The sequence below is a fragment of the Equus przewalskii genome, chromosome 14 (genome assembly GCF_037783145.1).
Source record: "Equus przewalskii isolate Varuska chromosome 14, EquPr2, whole genome shotgun sequence".
Classification (NCBI taxonomy): Eukaryota; Metazoa; Chordata; class Mammalia; order Perissodactyla; family Equidae; genus Equus; species Equus przewalskii.
The window spans coordinates 70,113,666-70,130,427 of record NC_091844.1 but is presented as its reverse complement, the minus strand read 5'-3'; the positions used below and the strand labels follow the sequence as shown (position 1 = coordinate 70,130,427).

The window sequence follows — 16,762 nt, the reverse complement described above, 5'->3', positions numbered from 1 at the left end:
AGAAGTCAAGCATGCTGCTAAACATCCTGCAATGCATAGGACAGCCTCCCCCACTTCCCTCTGCCAAAGAGTTATCTGGCCCCAAATGTCAATAGTGCTGAGGATGAGAAACCTGGCTGAGGGTGACTCAGAGTCATGACTCAGAGGACAGCCTGTCCAGGGCTCCTTTTTCCAGGCACTGAGCTACTGTGGAAGGAAGGGCAGGCCACCAGTAGACTCAGATTAGGTTAGAACCTTCAAGGGGCCCAAGAACAGACTCTCATTCCTTTTGTACATTTGGGAGATGTCCCGGGGGCAGCTATAGGCCTGAGAGTCTCCTAGATTCTCTCTTGGCTTCCTGAGGTCTGAGTTGGTTAAATACAGGAGTTGAAATTTGAAATGTGAAAGCCATGAATAAAAAGCGAATGTTATATATATATATATTTAAGTTAATAAGAACACATAATAACGAAAGCACGGAAAGATTTATGGTCAGCTAGCTTTGTAAAGCAGTGGTGAGTTGGCATGGACTTTTATTAAAGGTACCACTTTAGCTGCAGTTAACTGTCTCTCTTCCTTGCCTTTAATTTTATAAAAATGCTTCCACTTTTGTTTCTTTCTTTTTTTTTTTTAAAGCATTGGGGCATCTATGCTGCAGCTCCCAATGAGAGTAATTCTACTTGTCAAATTATGATTAGCAGCAAATGGAGAAGAGTGCAAAAGAGTCTATCGAACCCTTCATTACATGCTTCTTCTAGCTGACACTAAGCAGATGTCCATTTCAGTTAAGGACTCTAGGCTAGGAAACTCATACCTTAGCACTGTTGTTCATATGGAACATCAGAACTAGCCTGAAGTCAGCTATAAAACCCTAGAGACTGACAGCATCAGGATTTGAGGAAACACCTAGAGACACTCTCAAAGTGAAGGGTCACAGATCGAATCCTATGTCAAGAGAGGATGCTGGGATGAGGTCTAACAGAAAGGGAATGGTAGGGATTCCCATCCTTCTGTGGGAGGCATGGTCAAGAATCCCAGAGGCAAGCCAAAGGAGAGGGTTATGGAATCAGCTTATGTTTTCTTAGGATGCTTTCTTTTGTCTGGAAGAGTGGGAGGTATACAGATGGCATGAATAAACCCTGGGGAAGGAGGTGGTTACTGAAATAAAGCCCAGACATGAAGTGAGGGCTAGAGGGCTTCAAAGTCACAAAAGGAGACACCAGTCAAATGAACCCAGTTGGACTTCCGTAGACCCTTCTTGGTTTATAGCCTTTCCCCTATATACTAATTGGTATCAGTGACAAAAGGATCAAAGAACTGTGGAGTCGGAAGTTTACAGATGAGGAAACTGAGGCTTGTAAACGTTATGTACATGTTTATATAGAAAAGAAATGAGGTCTTGTCAACAAGGTTGTAAGAGTCAGAAGAGCAATCCATTCACATGTAATTCAGTAAGACTTCCTTCACTGAGGCGAGGTTACTCAATGCGGGTGGGGCAAGGAGGGAGGACATGACAAAACCCACTTTTCAGAGTCGTCTGCAGTCTACTACCTTACTGAAAATTTCCTTTCCAAGGTTGCTGATAACTTCCTTATTGTCAAATTGAAAGGCTTCTTTGTCTTATTAACTTTCTCCTCTTGCAACTTTCTGGGCTTCCGTGAGACTCCACAATCCTACCTGTTCCACCTCCTCTTTCTTCTTTTCGTCTACTATGGGTTTCCCCTAAAGCTCATGTTTATGGTTTCCACTCTAATTTTATGTTGAAGACTTCCAAATCTATAACACTAGCCCTGTTTTCCCGCTGAAATTCCACCTGCGTATCCCCGAATATCTGGCAAACCATACAAAAAGCCTGCCTGCCTGCCTATTCTCTGTAACTCAGTATATTCAAAATCAGACCAAAGTTCCCATCCGAGAACCACATCATCTCCCCATTTTCACTCTTTCAGTCCGTGGTACCCATCATTTTCCCAGGCTCAAACCTAGAAGTCATCTTTCACTCATTCTTTTCTATTGATGCTTTGCTGAGACTCAGACTGCTATACAGGAGGTACACGTCCTAGGAATTCAATATTCCTCCAGTGGAAGGTGAATTTCTCCAGCTTGGTGTGTAGAGGCTTTTCCTGGAGACCCTGGTGGATAGTTTTCATATGTTGTACACATTCCACTTAGGAGAGGAAAGACAGAAATATAGTACAGGAGGAAAAAAAAAAAGCAGGTAAGGAAATCTCTCAGCTTGTCATTGATGAGACTGACAAAAAATATTGGGGGTGCTGCAAAGACCTGAAAGCAATTTCCCCCTATAACCTCAGATTGTAAACTCCTTGTAGGTGTTTAAGGAGTTTTGGGAGAGTGAAATACAAATACCTGTTTTTAATATTGTAACAATATCTACTCTTTTGGGGAAAAAATCAAATCAAAACAAAACGACAAACTGCCAGGTTCCTATAGTGAGTACAGGAGCCGAGACTGATGAGTGAGCACACTCTGCAGACTTTCTCGAGGCTGTCTACGTGCAGCTGGCACTGGCAGACAGTCCACGTATGAAGACCAGGACTGGGACCCAGGCTGAAGCTTTGTGGCATAGCCATACAGCACAGCACACTGATCCCTGTTTACCAAAAGACATCTGCGGAATTCGCAAACTTAGGAGGGCAGCAGCGGTGCCTAAAGCTCAGGATATCAATGACCTGGCTTGTGTTTCTGTATTTAGGGCACCATGCCAATCATGAAATAATTTTTATACTATTTGAGGGTGGGATTTGTGTAGGATTTCTCTTGTTCTCCTCCAAAAGGTCAAGCTCACTGCCTTGAACGTACGTAGTAAGACATTGCTGAATAAATAAACGAATGGCAATTCTCTGCCTTCCAGGAGGAAGGAGACTCAGGTGTCTATTTCAGAGTATGGTGGAGCCAGAGAGTCTAGAAGATTTGAGACGCATGTGAATCTGAGTCACTTCCCAGTGAGATTGTGTCCGAAGGTTAAGTGATCCAGGAGGGGAAATGAACCATGAGCACAACAAGGGGTTCACCAATAATCTCTTTAACGGACAAAGAGGAGGTTTTTATTTGCTGTTGTATAGGTTTGGTTTTTTTAATACTTTCTCTTAAACTTACAAAGTGAGTATTCCTGAGTTTTATTGGAGCCCTCATGGCTCAACCATGGCTAACTAAATATTGAGTGCCCTTCCTCTGAGGCATACTTGGTGGAGCTGCGGTCAGAGATGGGACCACCATTTCTTTCAAGAGCCAGCCCACACTATGCTTTCTTTGGTGTATTTGCAGTGGGTTATTTGCCTGGTTCTAGAAATTGAAAAGGGCATAGGGCAAGATCCCAACTGATATCCCTACTGAGTGAAGTAAAAAGGGAGGTCCCAAGTATGGCAATGTTCTCTTAGCAGAATTCCAAAGATTCCTCTGATTACATAATTTTCAGAATGACACTCTGGACCATCACCCTACTACTAATCTGGGTCAAAGGTAATACCTGTGAGAGCCCCCGTCCTTAGAGATTACTGTCTAAAGTTACAGTCTTTAAGTCTGATGTTGATCTGGATATAAAAGGTAACGATCTTCTACTGGGAGGATTCAGAGAAAGGTTCAAGGAAACACATCCTTCATGAGGAAACAGAACCCCCTTGCCTTAGATAGCTCATCTTATTTGGTGTTAGTGACCCAGCAGTGAAATTTTATGGTATATTGAGTCATTGGGGAAAATGGAACCCTCAGATGTCCCCAAAATGAATTTACGCAATCTGAAATCCCTCCAGACCAGGGTTGGGATACCGTTGGACCTAGACTGGAGTAGCCCACAGCTCAAGTATACCAGTGGTGGTACAGCCCACCGCCACAGAGTCCTCATCAGTCTGTTGCCCTCATGTGCCCCTTCGTAACATGCTGCTAAATCCCATAACCATATTTCTTACTGCAGGCATTGGGGTTTTACTGAGCAATGCTCAAAATATTTTCAAGTGTTACAAATAACTGTAGATATCCTGCATTTTACAGATTATCTGCGTTTAAAAAAAAAGGATGATTTTATTTCACATAATCAGTATCTGTTCTTTAGACAGAAAGAATAATAGAGTTAATAATAATACTAATTTATTAGCTTGGTGTTCTTATTCTTTTGGTAACACTGAGATTTGTCTTTCTGATTCCTTTCTGTAAAGGACAATTCTGAACCACCGTCGAGTCTCCTGAATGGATCTACCTATTACACAGGAGTACCTTGAGCAAAATTACTCCCACAGGTACTCGAACCAGTTACGTCCCTTACAATTAGGAATTCACACTGCTTTTAAGTCAAAACCTTGTAAATTTGGTTAATACTGGTTTTCATTTAGCAACTATTTATTGAGTATCTGCCGTGTGGCAGGCATTGGGCTGGCAGCTGGGGCTGCAGTGTGAAAAAGGCAGATGGCGTCCTTTAATTACAGTCTGATGATTATCATGGGCCTGATTAACCCTGACTCAACTGATAGAATCTAATTCCTGAGGCTGTTAGACTGTAGGGTATATCGTGCGTTGAACAGTCACTCAGTGAAATCTTATCTGAAACAGCCAGGCAGTTCTGCCCTTAATTATAACCCTTGGGTCTGAGAAAAGAGAAGGGAAGGAGAGAGGGAGGGAGAGAGGAAAAACAGAAGAATTATCAGTTGAGGCACTAACGCCACTCAAAGCCCTGGAAAAGCGGCTGGGGCTGCAGGCAGAAACAACACCAATGCTCACAAAGTCACAGTTACTACCCATTTCTCTCAAATTCCCCCTAAGCCAAAATTATCCCTCAGGGGGAAAGAAGAAGACAGACTATATGAAAATTTCTCTAAAATGGATTTACAGAGCCAGTTTTTAGAAGCATGTCTAGTAAATTCTTCATTTTTTTTAAAAAGATTTTATTTTTTTCCTTTTTTCTCCCCAAAGCCCCCCAGTACATAGTTGTATATTCTTCATTGTGGGTCCTTCTAGTTGTGGCATGTGGGACACTGCCTCAGCGTGGTTTGATGAGCAGTGCCATGTCAGCACCTAGGATTTGAACCAATGAAACACTGGGCCGCCTGCAGTGGAGCGTGCGAGCTTAACCACTCGGCCATGGGGCCAGCTCCATAAATTCTTCATTTTAAAAGTCTTTTACAATTATTTTATTACCCATATATGGTAATACATTTTGATAGAAAAGAAATTAAACTATACCAGCCAGAACCCAGGAAGAAAGGGTTACAACTTAGCTTTGTGTTAAATACCTTTTGGTGTCTCACTCAGTAATGACACAGATTAAAGCAGAAGGGCTAGTTCTAAAGCTTTATAGTCTTTTCAGCTGTACGTGTTAAAAATATTGTTGAACTATGTAAAGCCATTCAGTTCAAATTTGAGCCTCAGAGCTGAGCTTTAGGTTGGTCCAGTTTAAAGCTGTGATATGGACAGAGGATATTTCTACCTACATTCACAGAGCAGAATGTCTTACCTCATACCATAGCAGGGAAAGATGAAGAAAAAAGTTTGTACCAATTCACGCCATGGATGTCCTATGAGTCTGTAAGGACTGGCTCACAAGCTCAGAACCTTGGCCAAGGAGAATGCCCGAGACATGCACACAGGTGACTCATTAGTGGCAGGATTCAGCAGTCTGCATCTAGCTTCTCATTTTGCCAACTTCAAGGGGGTGATGATCTTGCACAGAATCAAAGATCACTGAAAGGAACATGTCATTCAATCCCCTTTCTGCTCAAGGTCACCTTCAAAGTGATCTGAGAAATAATATACCAGCAGAGGCGATTTCTGGTTCTTGGATTATACAATAATCCATAAGATTTTTAAAAAATAAAATGTCTCTTCGAAGCACTACTGCTACCATTAAAATGAATATCCATAATGTCTGCCCTCTTCTGAAAGAGAGTTCTCAGGTGAGGTGTAGGGTGGACGTGCTTCACTCTGAGCTGGCACATTCAGAGAGGGCTCAGAAAAAGCTAGTCTGGGCGGACTGTGGGAGGAAGTTCCCAGCAAGTGGTTTTAGCTGTGAAGCACATCTCCGAGGTGTAGAGGGGTGAGGAGAAGGAGAGGAATGCTGGTGGTCAGCAACTACAGGTGAGGTGATGCCCTGGACCAGCAGGAAGGGTCAACAGCAGGGGGATGAGACTGTCAGGGAAGGAGCGGGAGAAGGGAGCAGGGGGATAGAGGGTCTCTCTCCTGCCCTCCAACACAATCTTACTCATCCTCCTACTTGTGGTAGGCATTACCAGCACCGGCTTCTCTGCTTCTTCTAAGCAAATGGAGGATTATACTTCCCTGCCCCCTTGAAGTTAAGTGTGGTCATGTAACCTCCTTTGGTTAACGAATTGGAGCGGAAGTGATGTGTATCACCTCCTGATAGAAGCATTTAATGGCTGGGCTTGACCTTCCATCCTGGGCTTCTTCTGCTTTGCCCATGTGAATGTAACTATTGATATGGAAGTGCTATAAAATCAAAGCAATAGGGGCTGCCCTGTGGCCGAGTGGTTAAATTTACACGCTCTGCTTCAGTGGCCCAGGGTTTCGCTGGTTGGGATCCTAGGCCCGGACCTAACACTGCTCATCAGGCCATGCTGAGGCGGCATACCACACAGCACAACCAGAGGCACTCACAACTAGAATATACAACTATGTACTGGGGGGCTTTGGAGAGAAGAAAAAAAAAAAGGGAAGAATGAACAAAAACTATTAAAAAAAAATCAAAGCAATAAACTATGTGTGAATGAGGAGAAAAACAAAAGCAAACAAAGCCAAAACAAAACCAAACTCTTGTTACATTTAAGCCACTGAGATTTCTGAGTTGTTAGCAATCCTAACACCAGACTCCTTTCCCTCTTTCTTAGAGTCCGCCTCTCCCTCACTCCTCTTGCCTCCTCCCCTTATTATCTATCTCTTCCTTCCTCTCCTCTCCACTTTATTCTATCATTCCATTGCTTTCCTACCGGGAATAATAAATAACAATGTTTTATGTTCCTATTCTTAAACTAAAACACAGATAAATTTGGTTTTGGGGGAAAAAATGAGTAAATTTTTTGAATTAAACATTTCATTTTTCTCTTTTTAAAAAAAAGCCCTGAGGTAAATTAAAAATCAGCTTTAGCTTGTGTAAAAAATATATGCTTTGAAAACCTTATTACGTTACATAAGCATATGGTGTTACCATTGTGCATAGGCCCTCAATTGATTTTCTTGTGCAGGTTTGAGGCTATCAGGAAAAATAAAAATAAACATAAACCTTCCCTAAACACCATGCAACAGGCATGCAGCTCAGAAAAACCAGAGCTCCCTCTGGAGTGGGCTCTGAACAGGAAATCACTTACAGCATAATCAGTCACTTAGTTTTCAACAGTAACTTTGTTACAAAGGCTACTGGAGCTGGAGCACCCAGAAGCCTGTTCAAGACTAAGGGACATCCAAAGTTACCAAAAGAACTACTCATTTTCATGCACAATCATTCATGACACAGTATATAGACCTGAGGTCACCCCCACCACCCTGAAAATTGTTTCAAGCAATTGAAGTCACTTTAGACACATAGCAGCAGAGAATGCAAGAGCAGGAAAATGCAATTGTAGCCTGGCTAATCATGCATATTTAAATAAACACAACAGATGTGTACTTTGAAAAAAAATTTAAGCTCTGGTTTCAAATAAGAACATGCTCTACTAGATAAACATGACATGGACTTTTAGGCCATTTTAAAACACCATGGAGAGCACTGCTGAGGGTTTTACACATAACCAATTCTGCAGAGATGAACTTGTGCAGGGAAGAGAGGAGAAAGTATATAACAGTTATATGAGGAAAAGAAGGACATGCAAAAGGAGCCAGAGTCGGGTGGAGAATTCTGAAGTTCACTTACTGCCTGCTTTTGCTCTTCCTCCTAGAGGTGTCGAAGATGAAAAAAAGGCAGAGGGAAAAAGGAGAGAGATTAATGCCCATCACCACAAACATTTGGAAGAAACGATAGAAGAATTGGGCAAACCAGGCCAGGCCCATGGGTTCAGAGATCAAAGGCCCTGATCACCATCAGAACATCATCCTCTGGACAGGGCAAAGGGTAGGCCTCTGCCCCACGCAATTCATTAAGTGCTAACTTCTAGAGTTGCAAGAAAAGAAGCTTAGAAACCAGCTGGGCCAACTTCCTCATTTATAGATGAAAAAGGCCTAGAGAGCCTGCTTGCCTAAGGTCACATAACTATTTAGGGTAAACTGAAAGCAGCAGCTCAACCATGACTCAAAAGCCCAATAATCATTGTATTTCACCATTCACAACATTCACACGTGTTTATATGCATTTCTCTAAGCCAGTGGTTCTCAAAGTGTGGAACACAGACCAGCAGCAGCAGCAGCATCACGTGGAAACTGTTGAGGCACAAATTTTGGGTCCCACCCCAGACGAACTGAAACAAAACTCTTGGGTGGGGTGCAGTATGAGCCTTTCAGCTGATTCTGACGCCTGCTGGTTGGAGAACCAGTGCTCTAAGAACTTCCCAACAATCAGCAATTCCACCTGACCACAGATTCTCTTGTTTAGTCCCCTCCCCTTCACTGCTTTTGGGCTGCTTTGCGTTTTTTTCCAAGGATCCACTGGCATCCCCATTCCTCCAATAAACTGGAAACTGCTTCAGGGCCCCTGAGAGGCCTTTCAAAAACGAGTTCTCGACCTCAGGTTTTCATTAATTCAATACAGCTTCATTTAGTACTTCTTATGCATAAAGCACTAGAAACACGAAGACAAGATATGGTCTCTGTCTTTCAGAGCCTTACAGTGATGGTGTGCAGTCAGCTATCAGAACGCACCACCAGGCACTGCAGAAAGCAGCACGATGAAGATGAGATAAACACTTCCGAGTTTCTCTCTCTTTGGCCCTTTGCTCCGCAGCTACTCTGTTTTAATGAGTCTCTTCACTTCCTCTTTCTGTGCCTTATGAATAACCGTGGTCATGGAGCCTCCGCTTTTTGCCCCAAGTAGGCAAATCTAAAAGCTGTTGCAAAGGTTCTATTTAAATTGGACCCATCCGCACAGGCAGTCTTTACTGAACATGTGTGTAGGAAGTCTTAGGAATGGATGAGTACTTCTCAGTCTGCAGATCTGGGTGCAACGGTGAGAATGATTTCAGAAAAGCTAGGAAATTACAAAAGGGAGAAGGGAAGTAAAAATTTGGAGAAAGTAATTTTATTCCTGCAAGGAAGAGACATGGACTAGAAAGTACATGGGCACCAAGAAATCTCTTGAGGAGACTCCATCTCAGTGTAGGAAGATATTCTTCATAATCAAAGCCAGCTGCTAGATGCCTGACCAAACCTAAATGCACAGGAGCCCAGGCAAAGAGGGCCCTGAGCATCAGCTGAGTTACCCTGAAGAAGTCAGTGCCTTTTCACTTTTGTATCTGCATGCATAGCTCCGGGTGGAAGGGTTAGAGTTTTGCAGGTGGGAAGCGATCACCCTTCCTAGCCAGGCTTCCCTGTGGGGCCTAACACTTTTCCTCCATTCACTAAGCAGGCAAACAGCCATGGAAGAGTTATTAAACAATTTAAAAATGTGTTTTTATCGCTAGCCCTAAGTGTTGAAATGGAAATTGAAATGGTAGGGGAGGGATGGGGCAATCCCGACAGGCTGAAATTGCATCTGAGGTCAAAAGACCAGGATGTAATTTCTTAGAACTGTTTCTAAGACACCTTCCTACTTCACTGTTCTCTTCAGGTTTGGTATTGGTTCAACAGAATAGGGAAATCTCAGAAAACGATGTTTCACGTTTGCACATTTGGTGACTCTGCTATAGTTTGTCCAAAGACATGAAATCATGATAAAGTGCGGTAGACACACGTGTCAGGGTAGGTGGGGAAGGTGGACAGGGCAGCGTTTTCAGGACTTGGAGACCTCCGATACGCAGGGAATGGGAGAGTGTGGACTCTGGCTAAGTGTTACTCAGGATGGTGCTGTATAATTTAAACTCACGAAAGTTATTCAGATCAAGCCTTAAAGGCTCTGTCAACACAGTAAATGGGTCAGATATAAGATCTTTAGAATCTTTCTGTTATTGATTAGTCAGCTGGGATCAGTACACATCAACTGACGACAAAGCATAGAAGCCAGCTTGATTTAAAGGCGGTAATAATACCTTACTCATAAAGTGCAAATTTAGAACTGCTTATGTTAACTGAAAACATGGCAGACTCTTCCACATGGGGGATGTCTGGCTAGGTGGCCAAAGCAAGGCCACAGCCACTGTAGTCATCGCCATAAAAATTTACATTCAAAAGCTCATTTGCAAATAAGGCTGAAATTCAAAACTGCAGAATTCATCTGGCAAATGTGTTTCAAAAACGATATTGGAAAAATGGAAAATGAGGCAGAAAAATATTGGGAACATGATTTAGAAACTGAAACACCAACACATAACCATTTTCAGATTAAAAAAGTTTGAGGCAGAGGTTATCCACATGTTCATTAATCAGGAAAAAAAATGTAAGAAAAAGATGCATGCTAAAACACGGATGCCTGAGTATCAGTCAATTACATCATTAAAAAAACCCCCAAAATTTGGGCTGGCCCCGTGGCCGAGTGGTTATGGTTGTGCGTGCTCCGCTTCAGCAGCCCAGGTTTGCAGGTTTGGATCCCAGGCGCAGACCTACTCCATTTATCAGCCACGCTGTGGAGGCATCCCACATACAAAATAGAGGAAGACTGGCACTGATGTTAGCTCAGGGCTAATCTTCCTCAAGCAGAAAAAAAAAAGATGAAGATTGGCAACAGATGTTAGCTCAGGGTGACTCTTCCTCATTAAAAAAACCCAAAACCAACCAAACAAACAAAAACCCAACAATTAGAAGGTCCCTGATACTCCTTGGTGACAGAGACTGAATCTTATTCACCATTATACACCAAATACTTAAACATGACACTCAGGAACTCAATACTTCTTTGTTAAATAAGGACATGATTTTTACCCTGCTTTGTGTCTAAAAAAAAGGATTTAAGATTTTTGTTGAATGAATTAATAAACAATGGTGACACTTCCTATATATGCTTCTTTAAATTACCATTTTCAGATAAATACACAAAGTATATGATATTTCACTGAAGCAAAATGAAAGAACTCCCCATGAAAACGGAAATTTACTGTGTGGTGTATTTTAATTTGTGAGTATCCCAGACCATGTGGCTTGATTATCCACTTGACTAACTGCTTACAGCTGTTTTATGAGAGAATTAAACGTTAGCAGACCGAACATCAAGGAAAGCAGGGGACACTCCTTTGAAATTAAAATTAGGATTCTTATGGGCACTTTTATTATGGGTTGGTGAAGATATTTTTTTAATAGTAGGAAAACATCTTTGAAATTTTAATAGAAGTCAATAATTCCTATGTATGATCTTTCAGGAGTGCATATAATACACAAATTAAGATTATGCTGAATCCTCTAAGGTGGATACTAAAAGCATGAGATTTCAACTGTGAATTCGAATCACTGGATAAAAAGACAACATTCCTGGTTTGTGTTCACAAATTCTTCCAGTCTGAAGGGCCTCAGGGTGTCAGGTGGGTGAATGACAAGGATTTAAGAACCTGGCAGGGGATCCTGCAAAATGGGGAGGCAGGGTTCTGCTTATTTACTAAAATTGTAACTGTAAGACAACAGCTGGAAATACATAGAAACTCCAGGTTTGGGATTAGAGTTCCAGCCATCAGCTCATTCTGCTTAGCTGTTGAATACAAGCGTCAGAGGTAAACGACAAGGCCCTGGTAATTCACGTGGGGCTCTGAGGCAGGAACTCGAAGGAACACGGAGGGCAAGCTAGCTGACGGGAAAGCCCACCGTGGTACTTAGGGGAAATGCACTCTGACTTCCCTTGAGTTTGCATAAACCTTTTGCCTTTTTCAAAAATCACCCTGGGGTACCTTCCCATCTACGTTTGAGTAATGTTTTGAGAGCATCTTTCTTAAAGGGAGGTTTGACACAGGCAAGCGGTGGGTGGATCCTCTACTATCTCCTGTCCTACAGGTAAACTAACCCCACCATGGCAGGACTTTTAAAGCCCCACGTGGCTCCAGATGTTACACAGGCCAAATGTGTTTAAGGACATCTCTGCTGTCTTGAGTGGGTGAATGGGTTGCTTAGCAGGATACCTGAAAACTATTAGAGGGATCTGGGCCAGGTTTTATGCATAAGGTTTTCTTTAAACAAGATCCATTTAGACATAAGATATTTCTCACAAGAAATCCTGTTAACAGGGTTAATGCAGAAACATATCCATGCAAAAAACCCAAATATCCAGGGCCAAGCTGGAAAAACTCAGCTCAAGGTTAAAGAAGTGATTGTCTTGAGCAAGTCAAAAGTCAGTTTAAAACACAAACACCACATTTACCCAAGTTGCTAATCCCACTAGCTTTGTTATTAAGGGACCGGTTTAGAATGCAGAAGTTGAAGAAAAGTCTCAACGTTGCTATTTTCTTGGACTCCACTCCTAGCCGAGATCCTTGTCCCTTTGGGCCTGGATGATTTCATGAGTCTCCTAAAGTCTTTTAGTTTCTCCTCTTTTTAACCTATTCTGCCTATTTCCCTAAACTATTGTTTTCAAAACCTTCAATGTCTCCCCTTTACCACAGGATTAAATCCAGCCCCTCAGCCTGGCTCTTATTTCCACTCTGGCTGAGAACTCTGTGTCATACTACAAAGTACGGTGGTTTCGCATCATCGACAAAAATGTCCCAGGAATTAACAGCACAGACAAAGGTGCTCTGCTATTGCTGCTCCACAGCTGGCTAAATAGTGTGCAATGCCAGTAAAATTGTCCAGGTGAGGACATTTAAACACCAAGCATGCCTTTCTCTGCTCTGGAGTGTAGGGGCTGTAATATATTTTTCAACAAAAATAGATAGTGAGACCTGAATTATTCCTGATTTATTCAAGCCCTAATATACAAAACCTAGAGCTAATAATGCTATTTTATTCCTCCTAATAGAGTTATTGATTAGGTTGGTTTGCCTCTGTAATACTTATTAAAATAAGACACTTAATATTTGTTAAATATTTAGGGAGAATATCTGAAAACTTGCCTTAAAAGAAACTTTAAATAGTTGAGAAATATTCATATATACATAGCTAATATCCTATTTCTAAACATTTTTATTTATTCATAAAAGCGACTATTCAAGGACATTACTCTAGTTCTAGTTATTAGTTTTTTTATAATCAGGCTTTACACTAATTTAGATGGCTTTTGTACCAAATTAGGCTAACTTTATGGAGGTTTACCTGAAAACCCGGTCTAGGTAGCACTATTTAAGCCTTTAGTCATATCCTGTTCCAACATCACAGGGGAGGCAGAAGCTGAACTGGTGGTGGAATACAAACGAGAACAGCTGGGTGGTGGGAGGAGGAGACCCGAGAGTTGGCCAGGGCTCTTACCTTCAGCAGCTTCATCAGCCCTTCCAGCTGGACCATCAGCTCCCGCCTGCTCTCCTGCAGTGCCGACATTCTCTGCTCCAGTTCATCTTTCCTTTGCCTATCCGACAGGAAAAGCCCATCAAAAATGAAACTTTGAAGATAAAGGGACCCTCAAAGAAGGGTCTAAAGCCAGGTGAAATGGGTCTTAGGTCTCATTCTGCTAATTACCAGTGTAAGAGATGCTGAGCAAGTCATTTAAGCTCCAATACCCTATGTATAAAGTGGTCCTAATATCTCTTTTGCCCAACTTTCTTTATGTTCTGAGAATAGCATGCAAAAATGCTTTGGAAAGTATACATGGCCACAGAGAGAAAAAGTATTATTAATACCATTAAAGTGATTTTAAAAATTCTTCTTCAGGAAGTTCAATACTTCACTTAGAAAAATACATAAAACCAGTCCAAATTTAAGTTAATAGTGGAGAAAATACACAAAAACTGCTCAGGGAAAATAGGGTTCAGTAGCCAGTGCTTCTAGCACCAGACATGAGGTTCAAGAAGTGTGACAGACGTCACGATGACTCTGTGTCTGAGAGAATTCACTTTTCCCCGAGGACGGATTTCACATCAACTCTAGCTCAGTATGTCCAAAACCAAACTTAAGACTTTCCTCCCCAAAGGATTCTCTTTTCCAATTTCTCTATCTCTGCCACTTTTTCCTCCATATGTCATAGCTGAAAAACTTAGCCCTTTCTGATACTTCCCTGTTTATATCCTATATTCAATCAGTCACCCAATTCAGATGATTCTCTCTTGGAAAGTTGTGTCTTTCTATTCCCACATCTCTCCCTTTATCCAAGTGCTCCTTACCTCACACATGCAATTGTCTCCTAGCTTGATTAATACTGATTTCATCTGTTATGGTGAGGAAAAAGCACTGGAATATAAATCAAGAAACTTGAGGCCCACCATTTACTCACTATGCAACCTCGGACAAGTCACTTAACCTGAGCCTCAATTTTCTTTTCTTTAAAATGGGACTGATAGCAAATAACAACAGCAATATTTTGAGGATCAAATAAGATAATGGATACGGAAGTGTTCTGTGAACTTTACAGTGATGCTCAAAGGATCATTGTAAAGTGTTCATTTTGTCATCCTATGTAATAACGTCAACAACAGAATTTCTAGAATCACTGACTCTTGCCCTGCATGGTCTAGACCTCTGCTGTCCAGTATGGCAGCCACTGGCCACACGTGACTACTGAGCACTTGAAACGAAGCTAGTCTGAATTGAGATGTGGTGTAAGTGTAACATACACACTGGATATCAAAAACCTAGTGTGAAAGAATGAAAGTTAAATATCTCATTAATAATTTTTTAATGTTGAAACGATAATATTTTGGATACATCAGGTTAAGTAAAAGACAGCATTAAAATCAATGACACCTATTTCCTTTTGGTTTTTCAATGTGGTTGTTAGAAAACTTTTAATTACATACGGGGCTCACATTATATTTCTATCGGACAGCGCTGCTCCAGATCCCACCTACATTCCTGTCCTTAGTACCTCACCTCTTATTCCCTTTCATGTCTGGACCTCCAGCCAATGGTTTACTTTTCCCTAAACAGACCCCATCATTTTATGATTCATAGTTATTCTCCCCTCTCTTCCAAATGTTATTCACTCTAATGTCCATTCCAAATGTCATTCTTTCTAGGAAGCTGCTCCTGATTACTTCAGCAGGCATCAGGTCCTGCTTAATTAATCACTATAGCAACTGGTGCTTCTTGGGGCACTTAATTTATTTTACCTTACACTGCTGTCATTCCTACCACGATGCAAAATCCTTCAGTTCAGGGGATGAATCTTACTCATCTTCGCAAGTACTGAATGATAAAGAGAATATCACACATCCAGTATGTACTCAATTTATATCTAGTGAACGTAATAAAATCATCATCTGAAACCCTCCAAGGATTTCCAATGACCTATCACTTAAGGCTCTCCAGAATCTAGACTCAATTATCTAACTAATGTTATCTCCTTTATCACTGGTACGCTAAAGATTGACTCAATGGGTGACTGAAAACAAATCCTTAGCTCTAAGACTCCTTCCCATCTCTCAAATGTGTTCTACTTATTTAAGGGATCATGCTGAACCCTAGTTCCACTTCTAATCTGAAACGTTGTCCCACACTCCATCCAAATCAGACCTACTCGTCATGGTCTAGCTCAACTTACACCACCTCCATGGGTCTAACTGCTTCTAGCCTACATATATATTTTCTTCATATATTCATACATATATTTTCTTCCCTGAACTCCCAAGACTGGATGCAGTACTCTTTCTCTGTGCTGTGCACGACCAAATAATTGTAATGGTGGAGATGCATGAACTACAGCTAGCTATATGCAACAACAAGGAAGGATCTTAAGGAGTAATATTGAGGGGGGAAAAGTTCCAGGAGACAGAATATAATAACATTTCTATAAAGCGCAAAAAACAAAAGCAAAACTAAACACTTTATTATGTGGGAATACGCATATATTAAGTAATACTGTTTAAAAAGCAAAGGAATGACAAACCAAATTCTGGATGAGGTCAGCTCTGTGGGGAAGGTGGAGACAAGGAGATGGGACAAGGGGGCACTTCTCCAGATGGTTCTAGCAACACGTGAGTCCTCAAGTAGAATGTGGGTTCATGGGTGCTCATTTTATCATTATGCTTCATATCTAACACATTTGTCATATATATTATCGTAACAAATATACCATTAAAATTAATAATAAAGGGGGAAAAGACAACCCCACTGGTCAGGATTCATAATCACTAATCCTAAGGATGAAATTCTCTATCTTGTTTTATTATTCTAGCTGAGTATTGACAGTTCCTGGATTCACATATATTGATCAAAACCAGAAGGGTGTCAGATACCTACAAATAAATGTTGCCCTTTATGTGTTTTTTGATAAACAAAAGTTCTTAATATTAATATAGACGAATTTACCAACTTCTTTTACAGTTAGTAATTCTGAGAGAATTATTTTCTATTCCAAAATCCTAAGGAAATTCTCCTACATTTCCTTCCAGAAGTTTTAAAGTTTGTCTCTATGTTTAATCCATCTGGTAGTGTTTTTTATATATCATGCGAGGTAGAGAGGCACTATTTTTGCCCATATGCATAACCATTTGATCCAGCACACTTATTAAATAGTCCTTATTTTTTCAGTGATGTAGCAGCTGCTTTTGAGATTAAATATTTTCTGATTTCTCAGGATTTAGACCTTCCTCAGACTTAAATTCCTGCTTTTACTGCCTTATGTGACATCCCCAGATCCAGCCCTTTGCCTACTAACTCTATGATATTTTTCAGA

At 41.2% G+C, this 16,762-nt stretch overlaps 1 protein-coding gene across 50 annotated transcripts in view; it reads right to left on the bottom strand.

The window, feature by feature from the left end:
- DTNB (dystrobrevin beta) overlaps window positions 1–16,762 on the bottom strand; it is a 239,286-nt gene that overhangs the window by 25,450 nt on the left and 197,074 nt on the right. For 31 of the 50 annotated variants that reach the window (XM_070573151.1, XM_070573157.1, XM_070573165.1 and 28 more), the window contains one exon: window positions 13,405–13,501. In XM_070573151.1, coding sequence (XP_070429252.1) covers window positions 13,405–13,501 — 97 coding nt within the window. Of the gene's footprint in view, window positions 1–7,849; window positions 7,871–13,404; window positions 13,502–16,762 lie in introns of all 50 variants that reach the window. The other 19 variants (XM_070573146.1, XM_070573114.1, XM_070573162.1 and 16 more) reach the window with 1 other exon arrangement.